General features: G+C 60.1%; 3 protein-coding genes across 12 annotated transcripts in view; 2 read left to right on the top strand and 1 right to left on the bottom strand.

Annotated features, from left to right (window-relative positions):
* The window catches only part of SCMH1 (Scm polycomb group protein homolog 1), a 172,334-nt gene extending 164,569 nt beyond the window's left edge, over positions 1-7,765 (top strand). For 5 of the 9 annotated variants that reach the window (XM_040627450.1, XM_040627451.1, XM_008699368.2 and 2 more), the window contains 4 exons: positions 544-738; positions 1,039-1,077; positions 6,552-6,694; positions 7,563-7,765. In XM_040627450.1, coding sequence (XP_040483384.1) covers positions 544-738; positions 1,039-1,077; positions 6,552-6,694; positions 7,563-7,688 — 503 coding nt within the window. In that variant the 3' untranslated portion in view covers positions 7,689-7,765. Of the gene's footprint in view, positions 1-543; positions 739-1,038; positions 1,078-6,532; positions 6,695-7,562 lie in introns of those variants that run through there. The other 4 variants (XM_008699363.2, XM_008699364.2, XM_008699362.2 and 1 more) reach the window with 4 other exon arrangements.
* Positions 7,766-13,376: 5,611 nt separating this feature from the next.
* Positions 13,377-18,521, top strand: SLFNL1 (schlafen like 1). The gene is made up of 5 exons (XM_040626610.1): positions 13,377-13,455; positions 14,255-14,698; positions 16,368-16,843; positions 17,109-17,252; positions 17,906-18,521. Exons 1-5 carry the CDS (start codon positions 13,377-13,379, stop codon positions 18,026-18,028), a joined length of 1,266 nt encoding a protein of 421 aa, XP_040482544.1. The 3' UTR covers positions 18,029-18,521.
* A 1,872-nt stretch (positions 18,522-20,393) lies between these two features.
* Positions 20,394-25,042, bottom strand: part of CTPS1 (CTP synthase 1) — a 29,922-nt gene continuing 25,273 nt past the window's right edge. For both annotated transcript variants that reach the window (XM_040627457.1, XM_040627456.1), the window contains exons 15-19: positions 23,855-23,910; positions 23,665-23,761; positions 23,067-23,211; positions 22,541-22,632; positions 20,394-21,308 (exon numbers count right to left, since the gene is read on the bottom strand). In XM_040627457.1, the coding sequence (XP_040483391.1) occupies positions 22,548-22,632; positions 23,067-23,211; positions 23,665-23,761; positions 23,855-23,910 (383 nt within the window). In that variant the 3' untranslated portion in view covers positions 20,394-21,308; positions 22,541-22,547. The remainder of the gene's footprint in view (positions 21,309-22,540; positions 22,633-23,066; positions 23,212-23,664; positions 23,762-23,854; positions 23,911-25,042) is intronic.

A 25,042-nucleotide genomic window follows, 5' to 3' on the forward strand; every position in this document is an offset into this window, starting at 1 on the left:
CGCTCTCGCCACTGTACACCCACGGCTTCCTTGGGGCGTTTCTGTTGACCAAGGACGGAGGGAACATAGGAGCAGACCCTTCAGACAGGCCCTTAGCCAGGCATCAAAGAACATTTCTGAAATGTCCTGCTGGCTGAGAGGGTCACTTTCTAAAGTACCCTCATCTAAGCAAGTGCATCTCTGCTCCAGCACCCCGTCCCCTGCGCTGGCATCTCGTGTGTAAAGAGGCAGCCTCTTCCTAAAATAGCTCTATTTGTTTTAAGGTTCTCCTTATCCAGAAAAAGCATAAGCCATCCAGCCCAGAAGAAACTTCAGAGACCATCTAGTCTAAAAGGAAGAGTCTCTAAGGAGAGCCAAGGCCAGAGAGTGGCATTGGGCTTGACCAAGGCCACCTAGTGAGAGCCAGAACCATGGCTAGTACGCAGGCGTCCTGAGACACGGCCCAGGGCTCTCTCTTTTGCTGCCTCTTGCTCCCTCCAAACAGCGCCCTGGCAGTCCTTCCAGGCTAGTTCCTGCCCTAACTCCGGTTTTACTGTTTTCCAGGTGAGAGCTTTGTCCTGGGGAGTAGTCTGACCCGGTCTTTGGAGCCACACTCAGACTCAATGGACTCTGCCTTGAATCCCACCAACCTTGTCAGCAGCTCCCAGAACCTTCGAACCCATGGGTACCGGCCTTTGGTTCCCTCCTGCAGCCTCCCGCTGGGCAGTGCCTCAGCGGTCCGCAGGCTGTGCCCCAGGGGTAAGCTCACAAGCCCTGGCCTTCCCACCCTCCCTCCCTCTTCCTGCCTTCCTCAGCGAGCTCTCCTTGCCCCCGCCTGGGAGCTGCACTGGGGTCTAGACTTACATTTGTGTCTGGCTAGGCACCCGGGAGGCAACTGAAGCTCTGGGATTGGCTTGAGAATAATGGAAACTGAGAGCCAAGGGCCTCAGGGAGCCGAAGGGACAGGGAAGGACACACCCATTCTTTATTAGCCATTTATTTGAACACCACCTGCGTTTGGCATGGGGAGGCAAAAATCAATCACTTCTTGTCCTCTAGGAGCTCACAGTCTTGTGGGAGAGATGAACACTTCAACAGGTAATTGTAAACCATCGTCTTGAGTACAGAGATATGCTTTGGGTGGTATGAAAACTGCAAGAAGGAACACCTGACCCAAGCTTGGGGTCCAGGGGAAGCTTCCTTGAGGAAGTGACACCCTGTTGGCGATGTAAAAGCCTGACCGTATGAGTGGCAATACCAGGGGTAGTAGGGAGGGAGAGCTGTCCCGGAAGAGAGCACAGCAGGAATAAGGGCAAAGACGAGAACCGGTACGGAGGGTGTGCACGGAACTGCATGCACCTTGCTATTGCTGAACATAAAGTGTCATCCTGGGGGCTTCAAACAGAAAAGCCTGGACAGGTCCAGGGCTACTTCACAGAGGACCCAAATGCCATGGTCGAGTTTAGAGTGCGTCCTGTAGGCCACGTGGGGCTGCTGAACGGTTTTAATTAGAGGTGGGACCCAAACAGGTGTGTGCTTTGTGTAGCTCACGGACGACTGTGTTAGGGTGCCTCTGAGGAAGGACTGACCAGAGAGCCCAGTTAGGAGGTTGTAGAGTGGGCCAGACCAGAACAGATAAAGGCCTGGATTGGGGGAGTGGTAGGAGGTTTGTGGGAGAGTGAATCTATTAAAAAACTATTCACGAGGTAGATTTAATCAGATTTGAGGATTGTGAGGAAGGGAGCAGGGATGTCTCCTCAGTTTCTAGATGGGGTGGTAGGGGAGATGGTGGTGCCATTCACTGAGAGAGGGGACCAACCATAGAAGAGAAAGAAGGGCAAGGAGACCATGGGGCATCTAGGTGATAACCCCACAAGCACTGGCTCTGCAGGGCTGATTCTCAGGGAAGAGGACTGAGCTGAAGACAAACATGTGGGAGTCATCAGCATACAGATGGTAGTTGAAGCTGTCAGGTGAATGGCAGCCACTTTCCGGGAGCGTATGTGTAGAAGGAAAAGAACAACTGACTCCAAAGATGGAGTCCTGGGGACCAACAGAGTTCAGGAGGTGGGAACAGGAAGAGGATCCCAGAAGGAGCCAAAGGAGTAGTCAAATGTGAGGAAAAAGAGAATATGATATTGTGGTGGCCAGGATTAGAGAGAGTATTTCAAGGAGAGTGCAGTGCAGCACGACAAAGGTTTGGTTGGTAAAACGAGGACTGACTGTCTGTGGGATGTGGTGATTAGTGGGTAACGTGCCCTCAGCAAGAGCAGCTCCAGTGGTGGCGGAAGGCAATGAGCACGGATTGCATGGCAGGGTCTTAGGGACGGTTTGAGGGAAAACAATAGTGACCTTCAAAAGAAGGTCTTCAAGAGCAGGAGCGCCCTGGGCGTGTTGATCAGCAGACAAGCTGAGCCTTTCAAGAAGAAGAGATGAAGAATGTCGGAGAGGAGAGAGTAAGGCATGGCTGTGGTGGGAAGGGTTAGCGATCAAGGGCATAGAAAGATGGGTTCATCTTAAGCCTTATTCTCTGAGACTGGAGGGAAGATTGATGGTGGCCATGAGTGAAAGGAGAGAGGGCCAAGTAGGGAAGGGCTTAGGGGTGCTCCCAGTGTGGACTGCTCAAGAGAAGATGGGGAAATGGAGTGAGGAGAAGGGAATGGTCTGCGGGGAACACCGAAGGCCTAGCTGTGCTTGGAGACTAGTCTGCCAGTTTGCAAGAGATGGGGTTTTCTTCTGTGGTTCTTGGAAACCTAGATGTGGGGTGAGAAAAGACTGAGAATTAAAGTTTTCTGTTGAGCTAGAAGGGCAAGAGGGCCAGGGGCAGGGGAGCATGTGAAGGAGTGATGGAGCTGGGGGTCAGCCATTTGGGTCATCAGCACTGGATCCGGGCAGGCAGGGAAGGAGCACGGCTGGGACAAGGCTGAAGGGTGGGGGAGACTGTAAGTCGGATGTGCTCAGTCTCTCTGTGAGGTGATGGGTTTAGTGGACTTAGGTCCGGGGCAGTTGCAGAAATGGGAGGGTGGGGTCAGAGAAAGGGATGTTTAAAGTTCTGAAGTGGATTCGTTCCAAGTGATGGCAAGAAGCAGACAGTGGCCTTGGCAGGAGGTTTTGAAGTAGAGTGGAGGTGAAGGTCACTGAAGGCAAGGTGGCTGACTGGTGTGCCCCTGAGGATGATGACAGGACCTGGCTGGAGCACAAGGCAGTGACCGGCATAGCAGACAGTCTTCGTGTAACAAGGGCAGAAGCCCAGAGGTCCACAGGCGTCAGTGACCAGGAAGAGCCGACGGCTGGGGTCACGTCTGGCCTCTGAAGAGCATGAGCTTTCGTAAGAAAATGGCCTAAATGGCCTAAAAGCAGCCGTGGAGAGACAGGAGAGTGCCACCTGCACACCCCCTCATGGCCTCCCCCAGCCCCAGGCTGTGGAAGGGGAAGAAGATTCCATTGACCAGGCCTGCGGTGAAGAGAGGTGGCCTCGGGAGACAGTTTTCAGGGAGATTGAGCAGGAGGAGGGGGTGGGGAGAGGCCGGGATACCCCGCCCTGGCCCCGACCCCAGCAAGGCAGCGAGCAGCGTGGGGAGCCCTGCAGTCCAGGCAGAGCTGCGAGTTGATTCCTGGCCTCAAGTCTTGGGGGAGTCCTCTCACCTCTCAGGCCCCCATAATCCCCCTGTGCCCGGGGGACATCGTGTTTCCACAGGAGTGTGACAGGGCTCAGAGGGAAGCAGGGGTATGGGGTCATTTGGGAGGCTGCGAGGGAATTACCGTCCCTGCCCTGCCTCCCAAGGCCCTGTCAGCAGTGCTGCTGACTGCGGCCGCGTGCGGCTGTGGCCTCAGCCACTGTGGTCTCCGGGACACCTCCGCTCTCCCTCTGGAATGCGTGAGTCTGTGGGCCAGGTCACGGTCTAAATCTCTTTCGATCCTAAAGAACCTCCTGAGGCTACGAAGGACCCGTCTGTTTGGCACTAGCATCGTTTCTCTCAAAGTATTTGGCTGTTGAGTCCATCGCTCTTACTTCACGAACGGAGGAGGAGGCATCAGTGCGCTAGCCTGGCCTCCTGCCGTAATGCGTCCCACCTGCCTCGGGCATTCTCAGACCGAGCCCCTCCGCCTGCCTAGCTGCCTTCACCGGGCGGTGGGGAGAGTCCTGGTGTACACTGTGTGCAGAAACCGGGAGAGGACAAGCCGGAATCAGGGCACTGACTGGGCTCCTTCCTCGCTGTGTGGTCTTGCGAAAGTTACTTCACTTCTCTGGGCCTCAGTTCCCTCATCTCTAAAGCGAAGATGCTGCTGCCTCCGTCAAGGGCTGTTTTAAGGGGCAAACAAGCTGGCGGTGGGGGTGGGGGTTCTTTATAAGGTTCACATGCCAGACCCCCCCTTCCCCACACTCACCCCTGCCACCTGGTGCGTGCCACAGCCGTCTCTTGCTTGGACCGTGGTAGCAGCGGACTGGTCTCCCTTCTGCCCTCGCCCAGAGTCTGGGTCTGTTACCAACAGCGGGAATGGAGCGCAATGGTTGGGAAATGGAGACTTTTAGCCTTTGCAAGAGACAGTTGAAGAGCACACCGCTCTGCTTTCATAGGTGTGTTCCAGCTCACATCTCAGCGGTGTCCCTGGCCCTTCCTGAGTGGTGAGGGTACAGACAGGAGCGAGCCAAGGTCCCTGCCTCAGGACAGACGTAGCCTGGCAGGGGAGACAGAAAGATACACAAGTAACTACGATGTGTGGTCATTCATGGAACAAACCTGTTGGAACATCTGCAGCAGACCAGGCGTCTTTTGCACGTTGGGGACTGTGAAAGGAAAACCCTGCCCCCCCCCCCNTGTGTCTCCCCTACGCCCAGTACTCTACTCACCAGGACCTCACCCCTGACGCCCGGCAAGTGGCTTCTCCACACACTGAGCAATTGTGCCACACCCCCGGGGGGGCCTGCAACTGAACTGCACCCTGACCCTATCTGGAGAGAGCTTCACACACATCCCATGGGGAAGGGTTCAGTCCCACCAGCCTGCCCCCCACCCGCATGCCACTTCAGGTGACAGTCGGAGGTCCAGGTTGTCAGCTGTGCTTCTGACTGGCTGTCAGTCAAGGGTTCCCACGATCCTCTTGGTTCACTCAGGAAAACGGTTACTTACTAGGTGACCAGCTTTTTATGAAAGGATGTAACTTAGGAACAGCCAGATGGAAGAGCTGCCCAGGGCAAGGCCTGTGGGAGGGGGCACGGGCTTCCATGCCCTATCCAGGGGTGCCGCTCCCCCACACCTCCATGTGCTCACCAGCCGGGTGCTCTCCAAACCCCATCTTTTTGGGGGTTTTTTTGGAACCTTCATTGCATAGGAGCAATTGATGAAGTCATTGGCGACTCTCCGTCCCAGGGAGATTGGCAACCAGCCCCCATCCTTAGGGGCTTTCCAGAAGTCACCTCCTGAACATACTCAGGTGTGGCTGAAAAGGGCTTGTTATAAGTAACAAAAGACCCCTTTATTTCTCTCGCCATTTAGGAAATTCCAAGAATTTTAGGAGTTCTGTGCCAGAAACAGGACAAAGACCATATGTATGTTTCTTATTAAAAACCACAATATCTCAAGGAAATAGGGCAGAAAAGAGGAGAATACAATCAACATAAATACGTGAAGTTGTTTTAGGCAGTGATATGTGCTGGGAATAGGGGAGAGTAATCAGATTGAGAGCGGCTCTGTGGGAAATGGGGTACTTTTACTAGGAGGTCAGTGAACTTCTCTCAGGAATTGATGTTTGAGATAAATATTGAGAAGGAATCAGATATGGAAAGCCCTGAGAAAAGAACAGAGGAGACTGAAGGTCAAAGAATAAAGCAGAGCCTATTCAAGAAGCAGAAAGCAAGCTCGTGTGTCTGGAGCAGGGCGAGGAAGGGGTGGGGGTAGGGGGTTGAGATCCGGTCAGAGGTAGACAGGGTCACATGATGGAGTACCTTCTAGACCGTGCACGGCGAGGAGTTCAGATTTCAGAGAGCCCAGACCCCACAGGGGAGATGGGGGGACTGTATTGGAGCCAAGATGGGCATAAAAGCTCTAAGCCGCAAGCTAAATTAACGTTGAGACTCCCGGCAGCCCAGGCAAAACTCTTTTCCGCCTCTGTGCATTATCAGCTGTCGCACGGTTAGCTACTCTCCAGGCCTTGGAAGAGGCACAGGGTATCATCCACCACTTTTTTTCTCCCTAGATCCCAAGGATTTGGCTCTAATCTTGCCCATCTCCCAAAGTCTCTCTGGAAATGGTCCCCAGAGCCCGTGTCATCCCCTTACTCATTGTTACCACTGACTCAAGTCCAGGCCGAACCACAGCCTTACTGTAAAATCCCTTCTGACCCTCTCCAGAATCAGATCTACTCTTAAAGGACAAAAGTTTGACTTCAGAAGAGTCTCAGACCCTCATCCCTTTGTGGAAAACCCTTCCCTCCCTCGGCCACCTCCGGCTCCTCCGCTCTGGCACTGCTGTGAGCCTCACGCAGAGGGCCATGGGGACATGCCCAGGAGAGTGGTGGGGCGTAACAAACCAGTCCCCACCTGTTATGGCAGGTTCCCTCCTGTCCTGCAGGGTCCGATCGATACCTGGAAAGCCGGGATGCCTCTCGACTGAGTGGCCGGGACCCCTCCTCATGGACAGTGGAGGACGTGATGCAGTTTGTCCGGGAAGCTGATCCTCAGCTTGGACCGCACGCTGACCTCTTTCGCAAACACGTATGTGCCCCTGTCTGACCTCTCCCGTGTCCCCTGGGAGTCTTGCTCCCGCAACTTGTAGACTCTTAAAGGTCCCCTGAAGCTGAGCACAGGAGACACCCTGAAAACACAGACTCTTGGGTCTCGAGCAGCCCTCGTTGGGTTCTGAGTTCAGCCCACTCCTATAGTGTGGGCTGGGTGCATGGCTGGGGGGGTTCAGGCCCAGGGGAAGGACTCTCCTCTTTTCCTAGAAGTGCTCACTCTCCCATCTGCCTGCCTCGGCCTGAGAATCGGGGGCCTGGGCCCAACTTAGAGTCCTCAGCCAGATGGCTCCCACTCTCCAGCCTCATCAGCCCCCATCTTGTCCTTGCTGTTCTGTGAACTTCCAGCCTCTCTTCAAGTGACCGTTTGGGTGGCCAGGCACTGCTTCTGACCCACCTGCGGTGACCCCACTCCTGATTTGGGGTGCAGACCCAGTTCCCGCAGCCCCTGCTGCTTGGTGCTGTTCTGCCCTTTGGGCGCTCAGAACAGATCTGCTGCCTTCCATGGGTCATTTCAGTCTCTCATGCTGGTGGGTCTGGGGTGCTGTCGGGTCAGGCCTAAAGATCTCACAGCTGCTCAGTGGGCGCCTGCTCTGAGCCCAGCTCACGCGGGGCCTGGGCGCTCAGGAAGGAAGAGGACTCACGGAGTAACAGCTGAGGATCGGATCGCTCGGAGCCAGTCTGGGAGAGGGGACGAGCACGTCGGGGCGGGGGGACACTGCCTCAGGCTGCAGGGGGACAGCAGGACAGGCGCTGGGAAGAGCACCTGCTGGGCTCAGTAGTAGGTGCGGGGAGCGGGTGGGCTGGGTGGTGCGACCAGCCAGGGTCTGACGGCCGCTCCCCCCCAGGAGATTGACGGCAAGGCCCTGCTGCTGCTGCGCAGCGACGTGATGATGAAGTACATGGGGCTGAAGCTGGGGCCCGCGCTCAAGCTCTCCTTCCACATCGACCGGCTGAAGCAGGGCAAGTTCTGAGCCGGGACGCGCAGCCCACACCCCGGAGGGGTCCGCCGGAAGGGGTCAGCCGCCTTCTCCCCAGAAGGGGGACCGAGCAGCCCTCAGGACTCCAGAGGCTGTGTGGAGCCCCCGCTGCTCCCCTCCTGCCGTGGTATGTCCTTCCATGAAGGACTGAGGAGGGGAGGGTGCGGGGCCCGGGGCTGGCGCGGCTCTTCCCTCAGCCCTGCCTTGGCTCTGAGGTCCCTCCCTATTTATTTCTCAAGCCCGGTTGGCCTCTCACTGGGCGTGTAGACTGAACACCTTTCAGGTGATGGAGGAAGGGACGACCCCTGAGGCCTCAGAGGATGGGGCCCTGAATTGACACTTGGGCCCAGTCCCCCTGCCACTTGCTGGGCCTGGTGTGGCACCCCACTGCCCCACAGCTCCTGCCACCTCCTCACAAGAGCTCCAGACTCCAAACTCATGGTGCAAACCTCTACCTTTTTTTAAAAAAGATCTTATTGTTTAAATCTGTTGTTTCTGGCACTTGGGCAAGCCCTCCAGTTCATTCTCCTCTCGCTGCAGACACTGGGTTTCAGGAGGAGAGAGACTGCCCCACCCTGGTCCCAGAGAGGCGGGCCCTTTTCAAGGACATCACCCGAGGGCGCTTTCTCTGTGGGGTGGACAGATCCTTGGAGCCTTGACTATCGCTCAGCATGGGGAGGAGAGCGTTCCTGTCACCTTGCCCTCTTCCTCCACTGGGCCGTTTGCAGCCCCGGGGCCTCATCTGTGGGAATGGGAGTCCCCTGCCCCACACCGTCCCCCACAGCTCCTTGCCCCAGCCGGAACTACTGCCCAAGGTTAGGCCCCATGATTTTAGGCCATGAAGGCCATGAGGTGGATGGGAGGGAAGGGCCTGCAGGCTGGAATTTGGTGGTACCTTCTCCGTTGTCCAGATGCTTCCTTTATAAGCAAGTCAGCAGCACAGCCGCCCCCACTGCCATCCGGACTTCTTTTATGTCAATTTGTTTATAAATAAAAACCAATATAGATGCCAGTGTGGTTTTAATCAGTCGACAGAGCACTGAACCTCCCTTGGCACGGCGCTCCCCTTTCTTGGCCCTAGTTTTCTCGTCCTTAAAGGAGGCGTGTACACCAGGTGAGCCCCAAGAGTTCTGATTCCAGCAGTCCCTAAAAATCAGGCTGGCGGCCAGATGCCCACTGGGAAGGCAGCGTGGAGTCTGTTCTCTGCCCTCAGAGGGCTGTGCTCTGGTGCAGTGAGACAGCAGGGAGCGCAGGAGCTGCGCGAAGCCCGAGCTGGAAGAGCAGTGTTTGGGTCCGCAGCTCCGAGAGCCTCCGTGACTGGGCTCATCCTGGTCCCCACCGTCATGGGGTGAGGAGAGACGCAGGCTCGCCCGGCTTGCATTGTACCCCTGGCGCCGACCTGGGGCCACACGCTCCAGGCCAGGGTCACACGGCCTCTTTCTGCCAGGGCTGCGGAAGGCGTAGGGCCAGCAGCACCGTGCGGGCAAGTCTGGTAATAACGGACGCCCTTGTGTCACTGTGGCCCCGTGAACCACCCCAGGGCAGTGAGAATCCGCTGGCTACCTTCACGGCAAGCCCATCTGATAGAGGAGGACGTGCAAGGTCTGCTCACAGGAGCCCCCGAAGCCGGCTTCTGGAGCCAAGCGCTCCCACACCGCGGCCAAGGCGGAGGCGGCCCTAGTCCGTCCGTTTACTGTGAGGCTCCGGAGGGGTCACTTCCCTTCTTCGGGCCCATGTGGCTGTGAGGGTTTCAGATGAGGAGACTTCTGAGGGCCCTGCCAGCTCTCACCCTGGCTGATGCCAACATGGTGACTAATGGATAACGTCCTTTGCCCTTGGCCCCTGTGGGGTTCTCATCACGTCGCTGTGATGCAGTCTGGGTCAGGCCTGCCGCACCAGAGCAGGACTCCGTGCTCCACAGACTCCTGGACACTGGGGTGCAGCAGGCTGTGCCGATCGTTCACAGTCGTCCCAAAGAGGGCCTTGCGGAACCGACAGTGAACTTCTGGATGTGATCCTTACCCAAGAGACAGACGCAGGGACTGAAGGTAACACCAGCTCATGGAGACAGGCCAGACACACGGCAGGGAGGCGCCTGTGGAGCCAGTCAGCATCCCCCTCGCCCACCCCCTTGTCACCCAGAGCGTACGGTCTGCCGGCTTATTTGTGCGGAGTTGTTTACGTGCATTCTCTCGCAAGTGGGAAAACTGAAGCTTGGAGAGAGTGGAGGTACCTGCCCCACAACTCCACAGCTAGTCAGGGGTGCCTGTAACACCCTCCCGGGGGCTGCTGTCCCAGCTCCTGCTGACCGTCCAGACTCAAGACCCACAGGCTACCCTGGGGTGGCATTCACCTTGACGGCTGTCAGACAGAAACACCTGCCAACAGGACAGCGTGAAGCAGCCCTCTTCTGTGGGGAAGTCCCTGCAGAGCGCACGGCCGTCTGGGCGACAGCCCGGGCACAAGGGGATGGGACATATCAGGGAGCAGTGGGGCTCCCCTTGGCTTCGCAGCATCTTGCCCCGAGGGAGCAATAATTCCCGTTATACAGAGCGTAAGGATGCCGCAGGCATCGCTTCCAGGTCCTGCAGGGGGTGCCCCATGGAGCCTCTGCGCTGAGGCGGCCCAGGGCTGTGGCTTTTAAGCAGATGTCCCTAGTCTGGATAATTTACAATCCGGGTTCATTCTTACCATAAGCAACATTGCCTTCAAACAGCTGACATTCCACTTTTATCTGGTTTCCAAGGGAACAGCTAGAAAGGTAACCAAGTGTCAGATTCTGTAGGAGGGGAGAGGATTTGTTCCCCCTTCACTCTTACTGCCCTAACCCCTGGGGTCAGAACTGAATGTCTTCTCAGGAGAAAGAAAGAAGAAAAAAAAACCTTTTGAAATTATTTCCCAAAGCCAAGCCTTCTTATAGTGACCCACAGTCATCCAGAGAAGCTGAAGGCCTCTGGCAGGCCCGTGCACACCAGCCGAGGTGCAGGGGAGACCACTCCGTGAACCCCAGTAGTCCAACCCCCCACAGAATGGGAAGGCATCGGGGACTGAGGGACAGAGGCCCCCCGGCACCAGCCTCACACGTTCCCCTCAGTACTGTGACAAGGAAAGGACCTTGACTCCAGTGCCAAGGAACGTCAGGCAGCCCGTGCACTTGAGGAGATGACAGAAGAGTCCAGGCTCGACTTAGGGCTGCATGTTCAGGAACCATCTGCTCCCTCCACCTGGGACCCCTGCCTGCTGCCGGCCATGCGCTTCCCATCACCTCTGCCTTGTCAGACTCCACAGCCCTCCTTGTTGGCATCTTTGGGAAACCACCTGAGATCTCTGTGGGCTGTGGCTCCAGTGGTCCACGTGGACACGATGTCTGCCCTCACACCGATGCCACCATCCCTCCTCAGGAAGAGCTGGAAGGTGGCTTCCCCCCTCCTCCCTGCAAGCACAGCTAAAAACTTGAAGAACCTTCTTGCCTCGGAGAGCCCAGACACCCCTCCCCTCATCATCCCTCAGCTTTTTGCAACCTCCTTACCCTCCTACCCCAAGTCACCCCATTCACCCGGGAAGCTCTACAGCCGGAAACCTCCAACCAGGGCCCATGCCAGCCAAGCGTCACAGCTATGCATTTATGCCCGGCCTGCGACCCCAAAGACTGTAAAGACTGGGGCTGGACCCTGTCGGAGGTCGGTGGGAGTCAACAGGCAGATGCCCACGTGCCAGGGGAGGGCTCAAGACAGGCGGGAGCACCATGGGGCCCAGAGGGCAAAGGCTGCGTCCACACCACTTCTCCCCTGAGTTCCAGAGTTTGCTCTCCTGACCTCTCCACACAGTGGCTGAGCTCAGTCCCCACCTCTGCCCCTGCACTCGGCTCCTCGCCTGGCCTCCCAGGCCAATTCGCACAGACACCCATCCTTGACGTGGTTTTGGTGATCACGGCCATGAGGCCACTAAGTGGACACTCCAGATGACAAGAAAGAGCCATATCCGTAGCCTCCTTCTCCCCCCTCACCTTTGGGTCCACCTCACATTCTTCACTTCAAATTCAAGAGTTGTTTCCCTCTAGCGCAGAGTTTGTCGGGCAGGTCACGGACATCCAGTGAGGGGATGAAGGGGCTGCTTACCCCGTAACACAGCCCGTGTCTGCCGCTGCCCGGCCGCCCGTTAGCCTGCTGCCCTGAGTAAGCCCGCTGCACTGCAGGCATGTCCGTGTTTGCAGTGCTACTGTGTAAAATGTGTGTCGTGCTTACGGGGACCATTCTCACCCTCCCTGCGGAAGGAAGTGGGACTGACGTGCGTTCCACAGGCGGTGGTTAGAGGTCCCGGAGACAGATGTGATAGGGTGGCTTGAAGAGACCCCCAGTAAGAGGGAGGGAGTGTGGGCAGTCAGATCAGCGTGGACGGCCTCGTGCGGCCTCACAACAAGGCCTCTCGGGAAGTGATTCGTGTTCACTGGCGGTGCTTGCGTGTTGGGTCTGTCAGGGCGTCTCTCCTGGCGGCCGTTTCCGGAAAACTCAGCACAGCTCCACGCGGCCTTCGTTCTTGGGCAGCTACAGTCCCCGCTGTGCAGCTGCCGTGAGCGGCCCGTGCTGGCCGGGTCTAGGCAGGCCTGGGGGAGGGGGGGTGCGTGGAGAGCTCACAGCCCTCGTCCCCACTGGCTCTCCCACAGCCGCGCACCGCCACCGCTCGGAGCTTCCCCACCCCAGCTTCTCCCTCATCCCTAAGGGAAACAACTCCCTTAGCATCCCCAGGATGGCTGCCCAGAGAAGGGGGGCAGCCTCCACGGCCCCAACAGCTTCCCCGGTCTGAAGCATCTGCCTCTGCCCTCCACCCGCCCTCCCCGCCCCTCAGGACTTCCAGAAGTTGCACAGGAGCGAGCTCCCTCCATCTGCATAATGAAAGCATTTATCAAAGCCCCCCCCCCCCAGCCCAAGAACAGATTTCTGCGTTAATAAAGGCTGCATATCACCCATGTCCTGGTCCCTGTCAAACAGCAGGTGACAGCCCTGTCCTTGGAAAGGGATGGCAGTTTCTGACCGAGTGCTCAGGGCCCTTCTGGCCAGCAACCTCCATCGCTGGCCCTGAGCAGGGCCTGCTGTCCCAGCAGCCCTGGAACCAACCATGTGCGCCCGGATTCAGCCAGGCTGGTGGTGCTCAGTGGAGCCTGGGATCAGTGACTGAAGGGGACGGTAGGGACTGGTGGCACCAGAGGACCTGTGTGGGCACAGGGGCCAGGAGACACGTTACAGAAGGAGGAAGTATGTCCTCGGCCCCTGGGCTCTGGGAGCGGCCCTGAGGGAGCCACACAGCCAAGCGCAGTGTGCGTCTCTACCTCGGGGGGTCGGAATGGGGCAGTTTTCCAATTGATGACTTCCCAACTCTGGGCCTGAGGCCGGGTCCAGGAAGGCATTGTTCACTCCGGTGAGATCACAGAGGTGGCTGCACAGGCCCCGCCCACTTCCCCGCAGCTTGCCCGCTGGCTGCCCAGTGCCAGGCCCCAGGTGCCCCCCGAGCTGCTGGCCAGGGGTCAGGGGTCCGTGGGAGCTGAGGGCTGGCACCTCCCACGCTCCCCCAGGAACCATCAGGACATGAGGCCTCCCTCTTCCTCCTGCTGTTTGTCCTGAATGCCCCCACCCGGGCCGTGCTGGTCCCCAGGCCCTGACTGTCCCAAGGAGCCAATCTGGAAAGATGCAGGCCAGGGCTAGCTGCCCCACAGAGCGGAGGCCGGGTGTGTGGGGGCGAGTGGGGGGGCTGCTGTGCGCCAAAGGTGCGCCGCTCAGGCGTGAGGCCCCCGGCCTGGCGGGAGGGGGCGTGCGTCAGGGCCCCGGCTCTGCCCCTCTGCACCGTGGCTCTCCGGACTCCGTCTAGACCAGGCCATGAGTCTCCTCAAATTAGCCGTAGATGTGCGAAGGCCATTTTTCTGGGGAGGGGCCGAAGCCGCCATCAGTCAGGGTGCCTCTGCTCTAAGACCCTCAGGCCCAGCCCTGACTGGCTCGAGCCTCGGGTAGGCTCACGTCAGCTTCGGACCAGGCGAGGAGAAGCAGCAGAACGGCCGCTGCCGGTCCTCAGAGCCCTGGGTGACGGCTTCCTCTCCAAAGGCCCCTTGAAAAGGCTTCCCTGGGGCCTGGAGGCAGCAGTCAGCCCTGATGGGCAGGGAATCCGAAGCGTTTCCTCCTGCCTGCGGACTGGTGGGGGGAAGACAGGAGGCCTGGGGCCCATAAAGGGATGTGATGGGCCCCTCAGACCTGAGTTCTGGGCCCCTCGGCCCCTCCCGAGGCACATCCCCTCAGTCTTCCCTTCTGTGGAACGGAGGGGCAGGCCCACACGCTCTGTTGGCTGCCTCAGCACCGTCTGACTCCCCTCTTTCCTGTCCTAGGCCTTGGGTGGGTGGCAGGCCCCTTTCGGCTGGCCCTCTACCCTCCCTCCCTCTCTCTGGCCCTGCCCAGCCCCCGCCCATCTGTGAACCTCCCAGGAGCCTCGGCACCCCCTGAGCCCCCTGGGAGGCCCTGGGAGGAACAGCCAGCAGTGAGGAATCCCAGAAGCCCTTCAGAGGGAGACCTCTCCAGAGACCCCCAGGAAGAGATCACGGCGAACACAGGGGCGGCAGCCCCTCATGGAGCCCCCAGGCAAGCAGCCCCTGCAGGAGCCGCCGGGGGAAGCGTCCCCGCCTGAGGGCTCAGACCTCAAGCCAGCACCCGGCACGCACATTCTCCACGTGGGCCACCTGAACCCCCAGTTCTCGGTGCCTGTGCTCACCTGCCTGCTGCGGGACACGCTGGAGCGGCTGGGGCTGCCGGTGGCACGCGAGCACGTCGAGGTGGTGAGGCGGCCACGGAAGGCCTATGCGCTGGTGCAGGTGACCGCCCATGAGGACACGCTGGCCTCCCTCCCCCGGCGCCTGCAAACGGCCCTGGAGGAGCACCGGATCCCCAAGGAGCTGGCGGCCCGCGGGAAGGAGCTGGTGCTGGGCGATGGCCGGGGACCCTCGAGCTGCCGAGAGGTAAGGGATGCTTGCCCGCAGCCCCCAGGCCCGCGAGCCACAGAGCCTCACGGAGCCGGGCGTGGAAGGCCTGTGCTGGGGGGCAGGGCAGGGGTGAGGGTGTGTCTTGGAGGATCCAGGAACAGATCTGCAACCTGGCGGGCTGCTACTCAGATGACAGAGCCTGAGGCTGGCCCCGTCCGCTCGCTCCCAGAAGCCGCGGCGCTTCTCGTTTGCCTCCAGCCTGGAAGCCCGTGAAGAGAGGCCAAAGCACGGGGCCTCCTCCCCGGGTCCTTCTGCATTCCATCCTCTGGGGCCGGGCCAGCCCGGGCCCTAGGGTAAGCGTGTTGTCCCCTTGGCCCACCTCGTTCCTTCAGTTGAACGCCATCAGCGTCGGCTCCAGGCCAGGCGGGAAAGCGGAGAGCAAAGGCTGGGCTCTGCCCTCGCGGCGTCCTCATCTCTGAGCAGAGCCAGACCCGGCTGTGGGGCAGCCTCACAGAAGAACTGAAATCCCAGCTGGGATTTAGGAAGTGGAAGGACGTTCTAGGCAGGGGACACGGGAGGGGAATGTCCCATTTGCAGAAGGGCAAGCCATTAGGTGGCCCTGGAGCTCCGGCTGAAGGCTGCCGAGGAGCTAGGAAGAAAGCTGGGCCAGAGGGCAGGGCCCGGGCCCCAAGGGGGCCGCAAGACCACAGCAGAGCGGGGGGCGGGGGGGTGGCCTTTATGGGGGCTGGGCGGGAGCATCGACTCAGCGCGGCTGAGGCTGGGCACTCCGTGAGACAGGTGGTCCTGGTTTCCCTTTTCTCTGGGGATGAAAACTCTGCGGTGTTTCAGTTGTTCCAGAACTAAGCAGCTTTGTGAGCCTAACTCCACGTTAGTGGGACAGTTGCCTCATGGTTCCGATAAACTGTCTTCTCTGGGAGCCGTGGGGCTGGTAGGGATGTGCCCCTCACCACCGTGCCCCAGGCCCCACTGCACTCCCGGCCCCAGAAACCACTGCTGGAGATCGGGAGGCGGCAAGCAGCCAGGGACAGCAGCAGAGAACCCAGGAAGGGAGGAGTGAGAGTCTTCCTGCCTCCAGGGTCAGCGAGGAGGGGGGATGGGATGGGAGGAGCCCGGAGGTAGGGAGGCCGCGATGAGGCCCAGACTAGGCCAGTGGTCGTGAGCCTGCTCACATGCAGAGCCCTGGAACAGAGCAGAAACCATGGAAGGGGTTTCCCGGAAGGGCTGGAGGAGGGCTGAGACTCAGGAGGACTGGTCAGTGGTCCAGGAAGCGACAGGCATTTCAGGGAGACCAGGAAAGGGGTGGGTTTCTGGGGACCCCCCCCATCCATTCAGAGACCAGTCACGAGGGACGTCAGGGTGCTGAGCCGTCTCGGGGAGTAATCTGGCCCTGGGCCGCAGAGGCCTGTCTGTCACTGAGCGGGAAGACAATGGCCACAGCAGCGCCAGCTCCCAGCCCGGGAAGGAGAGCTCGTCGTACCCACCATGCATCCCACAGCCCAGCAGGAAGGAGCGGTGGCGGTTCAAACCCTTGCCTCAGCAGCTTTCCCCGCTCTGGCTACAGGACGGTGGGCAGAATTAGGCCCCTCCGCCTGGGAGGGGGCGTCAGGATGCCTGAGCAGCTGGGCCCCAGGCGGAAGGAGGTGTCCTGTCCCTCTTGCTGCCAGCCTCAGGGCTCCTGACTCCCCCCTCGCCCCAGCAGGAGGAGGACAGCGGCCCGAGCCCCCGCCCCAACCCCAGACCCACCCACAGCACCCCAGTGAGGGTCCCGCAGAGGTCCCGGGGCCAGCCCGGGGGCACGCGCTCCGACAGCGCCATCGTGCACCAGGAGATCCTGGGCCAGGAGCGCCTCTTCCAGGGCGCCTTCCTGGGCAACGAGACGCGCGGCGTGGAGTTCAAGCGCGGCAGTGGCGAGTACCTGAGCCTGGCCTTCAAGCACCACCTGCGGCGCTACGCATGCGCCTTCCTCAACAGCGAGGGCGGCAGCCTGCTCGTGGGTGTCGAGGACAGCGGCCTGGTGCAGGGCGTCCCCTGCGGCCACCGCGACGAGGACCGGGTGCGCCTGCTGGTGGACTCCATCCTGCAGGGCTTCCAGCCCCAGGTCTTCCCCGACGCCTACTCGCTCTCCTTCATCCCGGTGGTCAGCGCCTCTGCCCCCAGCACGACCCTCAAGGTGAGCCGCCGCCAGGAAGGTCTCCAGGTCTTGTCCCCCGCGCTCAACGAGGGCCAGCCGGCCTCTACTCTGCTGAGCTGGGCCGCTTTGGGACGGGGCCAAGGGGACCAGGGAGAGTGATGGGAGGAGAGGCTGGGAGCCCCCCCCCCGCCCGCTCCCAATCCCCGCCCCCAGGCTGCCCCAGGAGCCCCCAGGAGTGAGCGAGGAGGGATGTGCGGGGGCCGCAGTGCCTGCCAGAGTCGCTGCCGCTGTCGCCCTCGCCAAGGTGATCCGCCTGAGCGTGCACGCCCCCAGGGCCCAGGCCGAGCCGCAGCTCTACGAGACCGACCAGGGGGAGGTGTTCCTGCGGCGGGACGGGAGCATCCAGGGCCCGCTGTCCGGCCACGCCATCCAGGAGTGGTGCAGGCAGGTGAGCGGCTGGGGTGGGGACCCTCGTGCACAGGCCGGGGACAAGCCACCAGCCCCCGCTGCCCCCCGGTGCTCCATCACCGGCGAGAACAGGGAAGGGGCTGGACTGAAGGAACCCCAGTCATTCCGTGTTCCCCATCATGTGGCTGGGAGAGCGAGGGGCATATGGAGAAGGTTGAAGACCACCCCAAAGACTAGTGCGTCTGGGGGGAGACCCTTACGATGAGGGGGCAGTTAGTGCTGGACACAGTCCCAAGAAAAAGCCTTTTCGAGGACAACATTAGGTGGCAGAGAAGCAGAGCAGGACAGGCGCTGCAGGCGAGAGGGAAGGACGTGGCCGGTGGCCGCCAACCCGGGTCTGCCCCTGGAGCCTGGGGAGGCTCCAGAGGGTGGGTCAGCCCGGGCTCTGGGATGCTGGCAGGCCTCGGCGCAGGCGGCTTCCCTCAAGACCCAGGGCTGGCTCGCCAGGGCTGGCGTCGCGGCCAGGGACCGGGCTCCCACCTCGTGGGGCCTGTGTGGCTCCTCGTGGCCTCGAGTAGCGCCCCCTCCCCCCGCCCCCCCACCCCGGGTCCTCCTCCATCGGTTCAATTGTGGGCGGAGGGGCCCGGCCCCGGGCGTTCCCCACGCGGACCTCTGGCTCCGTGGCGCCCGCAGAAGTGGGCGGCCGAGCTGCGTAAGCTGGAGCAGAGGCTGCAGGTGCTGACGGCGGAGAAGGAGCAGCTCCAGCAGCAGCTGCAGCAGCGCGCGCCCGTCTCCTGCACCTGCTGTGTCCTGTGAGCGCCCGGCGCGGGGAGGCCGGCGGCACCGGCAAATGCGGGACTTCCTACCTGAGCCCACGTCCTCCCATGAAAACCCGTCTGGGCTGCTCGGAGGTGGATGGCAGAGCGTCCGTCCTCGCTCCTTCAACCGCCCGTGCGTGGGCTTCAATCCTGAGCCAACCCCCGTCTATGGAGCTGAGGCACTGCTCTCAGCCTGATCCCCCAGGCACCTTCCAGAAAGAACTGGTGAACACTCGGCCAGAGCCATCCTCGGGCCGAGCTGTAAGGGACTGGCCTGCTTCCTCACATGCTCATTTGCCCAGGCTGGGGTCTCCGACTCCAGCAGCGAGACAGGCCAGAAAGGAATGTGTCCTCCTGGGAAAGTCCTTCTGCTGATGGCAAGGCACACGCCGCCACCGTGGCTATGGGGCAGACAGGCCACCCTGCAGCCCCCGCCCTGGGCTCTCTGGAATTGTGATTGTCGAAGCTCTTGAATAAATTACATGCACCTGGGGCAAGGATGGTTCTTTCTAGGTTGCTCGGTCAGCCAGCTGGGCGCAGCTGAGCCCTGAGACCACGCCCAGCCCACCTGTCCAGGAGGCGGAGCCAGCCAGCGGCTCCTCCCACCCAGAGCTGTGGGGCCCTGACAGTTGCGATCCATTCCAGATCGGCCTTAAAGACCAGGTCACATGCACGGAGTAGACAGAGCAGCCCCTGCTGCATCAGCCAGGAGACCCCCTCCCCCCCCCACACGCCGGGCTCAGCGGCTGGGACTTGCTCTTCCCACTTACCAAACACACTAATAAGGGAGGCCTGTCTCATGACACGTTACCTACCCAACTCCTGCCCCTCTTCCGCTGGGCTCCTCGGTCACCCAGACACAGGGCCTAAACCAAGTTTACAAGGCTCCTTGAGAGCCGCACAGAGGGTGTGCTGCTCAGAAGTCCGAGAGGAGGCATCCGGGAGCAGCTGCCACGGGCCCAGCACAGGCTACATGCTGGTCCAGGCAGCACGAGCCTCAGAAGTGCCTGTCCTGGGACACAGCCCGTGGCCACAAAGGGAAGGTGCAGCCGTGTCGTGAGCTGCTCCAGGCTGCTGAGCACCGGCGCGGAGCAGCTGGGTTGAAGTGCTACGGTCCCCACTGCCACAGCCCAGGTGGCAGCGCTGGTCAGGCTCTACCAGTCCTGGAAAGCCAGCGGGCGTCCCTCTTCCACAAAGGTTATCCAAGCGGCCAGCACTTATCAACAGGTCGGCTGAGGCCCCGGGAACACGGGAACCATCCCACACCCAACTGAGTCCTCACTGTCGCAGGGAGCACTGACGTCACCACTGGGCACATCAGAGCACTCAGTTTGGGGAATGGCTCTTACAAAAAGGACTCAGACTGTCTGATGAGACCGCCAAGTGGGAACAGTGGTTAGAATCCCGCCCCATCAGGGCGCCTGGGTGGCACAGCGGTTAAGCGTCTGCCTTCAGCTCAGGGCGTGATCCCGGCGTTCTGGGATCGAGCCCCACATCAGGCTCCTCCGCTATGAGCCTGCTTCTTCCTTTCCCACTCCCCCTGCTTGTGTTCCCTCTCTCGCTGTCTGTCAAATAAATAAAATAAAATCTTAAAAAAAAAAAAAGAATCCCACCCCATCAGCCACACTGAAAGTTCCAAGACAAGCATGAGGACCTCTATAAGTGACACATTTTAGCTTGGTCCGCGAGAAACGGAGACAAAGGCGGCGCGGTTGCTCTCGCTTGGTCAGGGCGGGAACCCTAGCTTCAGGTTTCTCTCACGTCAGTGAGGAAACGCAGCTGACAAGCAACCCAGCCTGAGCCTCGCGTCAGACTGTACAGGGGAGCCAGCTCACGAGGAGGGGGGCTGAGCAGAGGGTGGGTGGGGACCCATGGCAGCAACAGGCCACAAGGAGTGTAGCCAGTACCGCTAATTTCACTCCGGAGGAGAAACCACTCAGGACACTGCCCTGGGCGCGGAAGGCCGAGGAGCGGGAGGACCGCGGCGGATAAAGCCGTCCTGCTGTCTGACAGCGGCTGTCTGCTGCTCCCTGGTCACACGCAAGGTGCCCCATCCACGCCCGCAGAGGTAGGGACCCCCATAAATTACCCGGCCCTCCCCCTTTCCCCAGATCAAACAGCACCCACGCCTCTTGGCATCTCTACGTGCCGGGAACCTAAATTTGAAGGCTTGGGGGGGAAATTCTGGTTTCCCACCAAAAAGAAAGGCTCCTCTCAGTTTTTACGCGGACGGTCAGCTCATCCACGTAAGGCCGCCCCACCGGAGGACAGCCAGGTGCTGACCGTTGAGGTGACCCCGGCGCACGTGGGACCGCACTCAGACATTGCCCACCCAGCCGCGACAGGAAGAGCACGACACACCATTGTGGCTCGTTCTGCGTTCTTTATTTCTTAAGTTAGAGTATACACGGGGTCTTAGCCAGAGGACAGCAGGCACGCGGCGGTGCCTATGGTTACACCATGTTAAGAAAATAGCTTTTCGTACTGCATTTCACCTGCAGTAACACCGTTCTGGAAGGAAAAACTCCCCTCGGGCAAAGCTGTCTATATAGGAGAGGCTTTGAGAGGCAGTTTCCCCAAAAGATTCTTTGTTCTTTTTTTTTTTAAGCAACCCCTTGATGCAAGGAGTACTTCCCAGCTCCAGGGAGGGCCACGCGGCCAGAGGACAGGGACTCTGAAACCGCACTCCGGAGAGACCGACTGCTCGCCATTCCACGTGACACCAAACCAGCCGTTCCCTTCGGCCACCGCGTCCCCGCCGCCATGGGCCCCGGGAGGCCCCGCAGAGCGAGCGGCGCCGAGGCCGTTCCGGTTTCGCCACTCCGGGTGGCAGGCAGTGCCCCGGGGTTACCAGCACCAAGTGTCGTCAGCCCTCGCTAACATGATCCCTCCGCGCTCGGCCGGCAGGACGCACGTCTTGTGGTCTAGGCATTCCAGGGGAAGCAACGGGCTACACACTTGAATCCACGAGGATGGGAGGTAGTTGGAGAAACGAGGTGATCGATGGGCACTCCCCCGGCGCGTGCGTCATCCACCCCCCGCCCACAGGCCCCCCTCCTCGGTGGAGCCCAGCGGGGACCCCGTGGGGTGTCGACACGGAGCGGCACTGGGGAGGGGCCGACACACAGGATGGGACACGCGAGTCACAAAGTCTTCCAAATACCTTTCCCCCGTAATAAAATAATCTTAATAAAAACATAATTTAAAGGAAGTGTCAAAAGCTGAGTGTAAAATCAAAGCTGTAAACTCTCACAGTCCGAAGGCTCCCTTGAATCGCCCTGTTTGAAAACAAACACACACACGAGAGCGGTTACAGGACGCGCTCGCAAGCGGGGGGAGAGTTAGCAGCCGGCCGCAACAGCGGACCGGCCGCTCCCGTGACGACCAGCACAGGAGCCCGACGGGGATCACGAGAAGCTAACGTCGCAAGCCCTGCACAATCCCACACTTTCCAGACCTTACGAGGCTTCTTCCTCCGCCCCAGCACGAGCCTTCTGGCCAGTGCCCCCGCCTCCCCAGAGAGCCTGCGGCAGGGGGAGACTCCAGACTTCACCGACAGCCAGCCCCCGACTGAACCTCTGCTTTCGCTCTGGGGCGGCATCTCAGAGAGCAGGCAGCCCGCGGCCAACCGGAGAGATGGAGGAGGCCAGGCCAGGCGGCTGGGCGTCCAGGGCAGGAGGGCACCGCCGCGCGCCCATGAGACCACCCCGCGCAGCCCAGAGGCCTCTGCGGTGAACGAGAGGTGTGCAGGGCTCGGGGGGCCGCCCGCCCATGCCGCGCAGCGGGAGCTCTCCCCCCGTGCTGGGGCCCCCACCTACGGGACCGCAGCACACCCCTGGTTCTCCTTCCGGGCCCCATGGATTCCTGACCCCCCAAGCCCCTCCTGATACTCCCCCCAGCAGGCGGTGAACACAGTTCACTCGGTTATCACAGTAACACTGAATATAACTTACGGCAGTGCCCGCAGCCACCCCACGTCATAAACCTACAAACCCCGTCACCGGAAAGGCCGACATTCCAGGTTTGCCCGATAATTGTTCAGATTTTAAAGGATTTCCAGAATAAGCAGCAATCAACGTAAGTGTTGAATGTTGTGTCAATTTTAAAGCACTTCCTGGCGAAAGCCTGAGTTTGCAAACACGCCCATTTTGTCACACTGGTCACCACCTTCAAGATGCCCGAGTTTATGGCTCCATGAGACAACAGGGTCTAAGAGCCCAGTTCCCCCAGATCTGGTCAGACTGGCACCTGAATGTCACTATCGGCAACAAGACAACTGCCCAGTGGCTGGTGTCCCCTCCGCCCCGCACTGGAGACCCCGAGGCCCTGGGGACACCGACGCGGTCCCTGAGAGGGGCCTCGCCCACCTGGTGCCCACGCCGACCTCACCACTTACATTCTCTGGCAGAGAAAATCCTCGCCACCAAACATTCATGATACCTTACAATTCTAGCGTTATCACCATTAAAACAAAGAAAGGAAAATACTAGAGCTGAGAAATGCCACTTACGTTACCATCAGTCGTGATTTATTGATGGGAACTTCAATTCGGTGATTTCAGAGTCGGGGGAGCTGCTTCCGCTCCTGTCACTGTAGGTGTCCCTGTGGAATTCGGATGGTTTATTCATCGTCTCCCACCACAGACCCGCCTTCCTGCTCTGGTTTCCCAGCCACCATCACCACAGGACCCTTGTCCGCACGCGGCGGGAATCAGGGAGGCGCTACTCAGCCTGATGTATTTGGCACAGAGCTGTAGGGGGTTCTCCTCTTCTAGTTAGTAGGGATAAACGCTGGGTATATACTTCACTCAGCGTGAGCGACTGGTTCCGGAGACAGGCAGCAGCGAGGCAGGGATCCAGCGGGGCTGTGGCCACCAGCTCGGGAAAGCCAGCACCCCAGGGAGCGCAGGGCCCAGGTGCCACAGTGAGGGCCCGGCCCCCGTGCCAGGGGAAGGCGGGGCAGCAGACAAGCAGCCCGAGGGGACCCCAGGGAGGAGAGCAGGCCCGCTGAGACGAGCTGGAGAAGAGTGACCGCACCTGGGTGAGAGCCTGCAGCCTTTCTGGAGGTAATGCGGGAGCCTCCCCACGGAGGCCAGCAGGAGGCCAAAGTACGGAGGCGAAGGCTTGATGGGCCTGGACAGGAACTCAGGGTGGTACTGAACCCCAACAAAGAAGGGGTGGTCTGAAACAAACGCAAAAGCAGCACTTTCGTTGTGTGCATAAGACACAGAAGAGCAAGCGCTGCCAGAATCTCACGTTTCTACAGTCCCTACAGTTACCTAAAGATAGCGTCTTAATCAGAACCTGAGTAAAGGCAGCCACAAAGCTGGGGGAGCAGACGTCCTGGCCCCGCACGCTGTCGCCTGCTGGCTGACGGGGCCTCCTGTACAGGGTTCCCACCTGGCCGGCCCTGCTCCCCGGCTTCCTCAGATCAGAAGCGGGGCTCAAGGACCAAGGGCGAGCTCTCGTTCTAGAGAATAAGGGCCAAGGCCAGAAGTGCGTTGCCCGTGGGAGGATGGGCTCCCCGGGGCTCCGGGCGCCTGTTCCCCAAGAGCACCCCCAGCAGGGCAGGGCTGTTCCCTCTGGCCGCCCGGTCAGCGCTCCCAGCCCCCACCCACGGCTGCCCGGCGCTCACCCTCCAGCTCCACGATCTCCATCCTCTCTCCCCCAACGTCCTGGCCCACGAACTTCAGGCCTTGCTCTTCCAAACACTTCTTCAGGACTGGATTCACCTGCGGACACGGCAAGAGTAAGCCTCAGCTTGCTGTGTTTCCAGAGTCGCCGGAAGGAGAAAAGTGGAAAGGTCACTAAGCTCAACTCTTCACCTCAAATCTGTGGCGGTGCCTCTCTTCCAGGTAATCTGGATCTCCATAGAGCTTCCCTGGCAAGAGAAGGCACGCTGAGGCAAGAATTCTGATGCACGGAAGAATCCACTCACAACCACATCCCGCTTCCCAGTGTACTTTCCACCGCGACGCGGCCCGGCCCTCTGAAGGCCGGCTCTGGGGTTCTCCCGCCAACCCCGGCCACCTGCCCGCAGCAGCGCAGTGGAAACTCGCTCCTGGGCTCTGATTTTAAGATTTTATTTATTTATTCGACAGGGATAGAGACAGCCAGCGAGAGAGGGAACACAAGCAGGGGGAGTGGGAGAGGAAGAAGCAGGCTCCTAGCAGAGGAGCCTGATGTGGGGCTCGATCCCAGAACGCCGGGATCACGCCCTGAGCCGAAGGCAGACGCTCAACCGCTGTGCCACCCAGGCGCCCCTGGGCTCTGACTTTTTTGACCACGCCAGAACAACCGTCACAGAGACAGGCATTTCCATCCCTCCCCGCCAAACGCGTGATTACTGCGGTACAAAGCACTTTCTGCTGGAAACTGCCCTGGAGAACACACCAGGACGCGTTAAACAGCTAAACCGAGAAAGACACTTCCAGAGCTACAGAGCTGGCCCTGGGGGCAGCTGTGCAGTTAAGTCACGGTCAGCAGAGCGCTGCCCGGTCACCTACTCCAGGGATTCAAACGATGAGAGCCACGAGGGGCCCTGCTTATATAAAGACAGAATCTTCCCAGTGAGCAAGAGAACGAGACTGACCGCAGTCGTTCTCAATATTTTCCTCCCCCAATTTCCCTAAATCTTTAGCGCCTATTAGTACTTTAACTGCCTGTGGGACAGCACGTGCCAACATCGGTGGTCAAATTCGGTTCACGGGAACGGCCTAGGGAAAGGACTGCGGCGGACGGCCCCTCACTGCCTCCTTCCGGTGAGCCGCCCGCAGCCGAGACCCCCAGCCCCCGAGCGCACTACCTGAGGGCTTTTCCAAGAGCCACGTGGTTTCTCGGCTATTACCGCGCACACGCCCTAACAGAACGTGAGTAGGAAGGGAAAAAAGAACTGGAAAGCAAGAACAAAACCAAAAACGCCGGCCTGGCTCTGCGGAGCCCCAGCAGCAGCCCGAGACGTGCATCCTGGACGTGCCGTGCTGGAGGCAGGCCGGGGGGGGGGGGGGGGGGGC

This window comes from Ursus maritimus, unplaced genomic scaffold, assembly GCF_017311325.1.
Source record: "Ursus maritimus isolate PB19 unplaced genomic scaffold, ASM1731132v1 scaffold_12, whole genome shotgun sequence".
Classification (NCBI taxonomy): domain Eukaryota; kingdom Metazoa; phylum Chordata; class Mammalia; order Carnivora; family Ursidae; genus Ursus; species Ursus maritimus.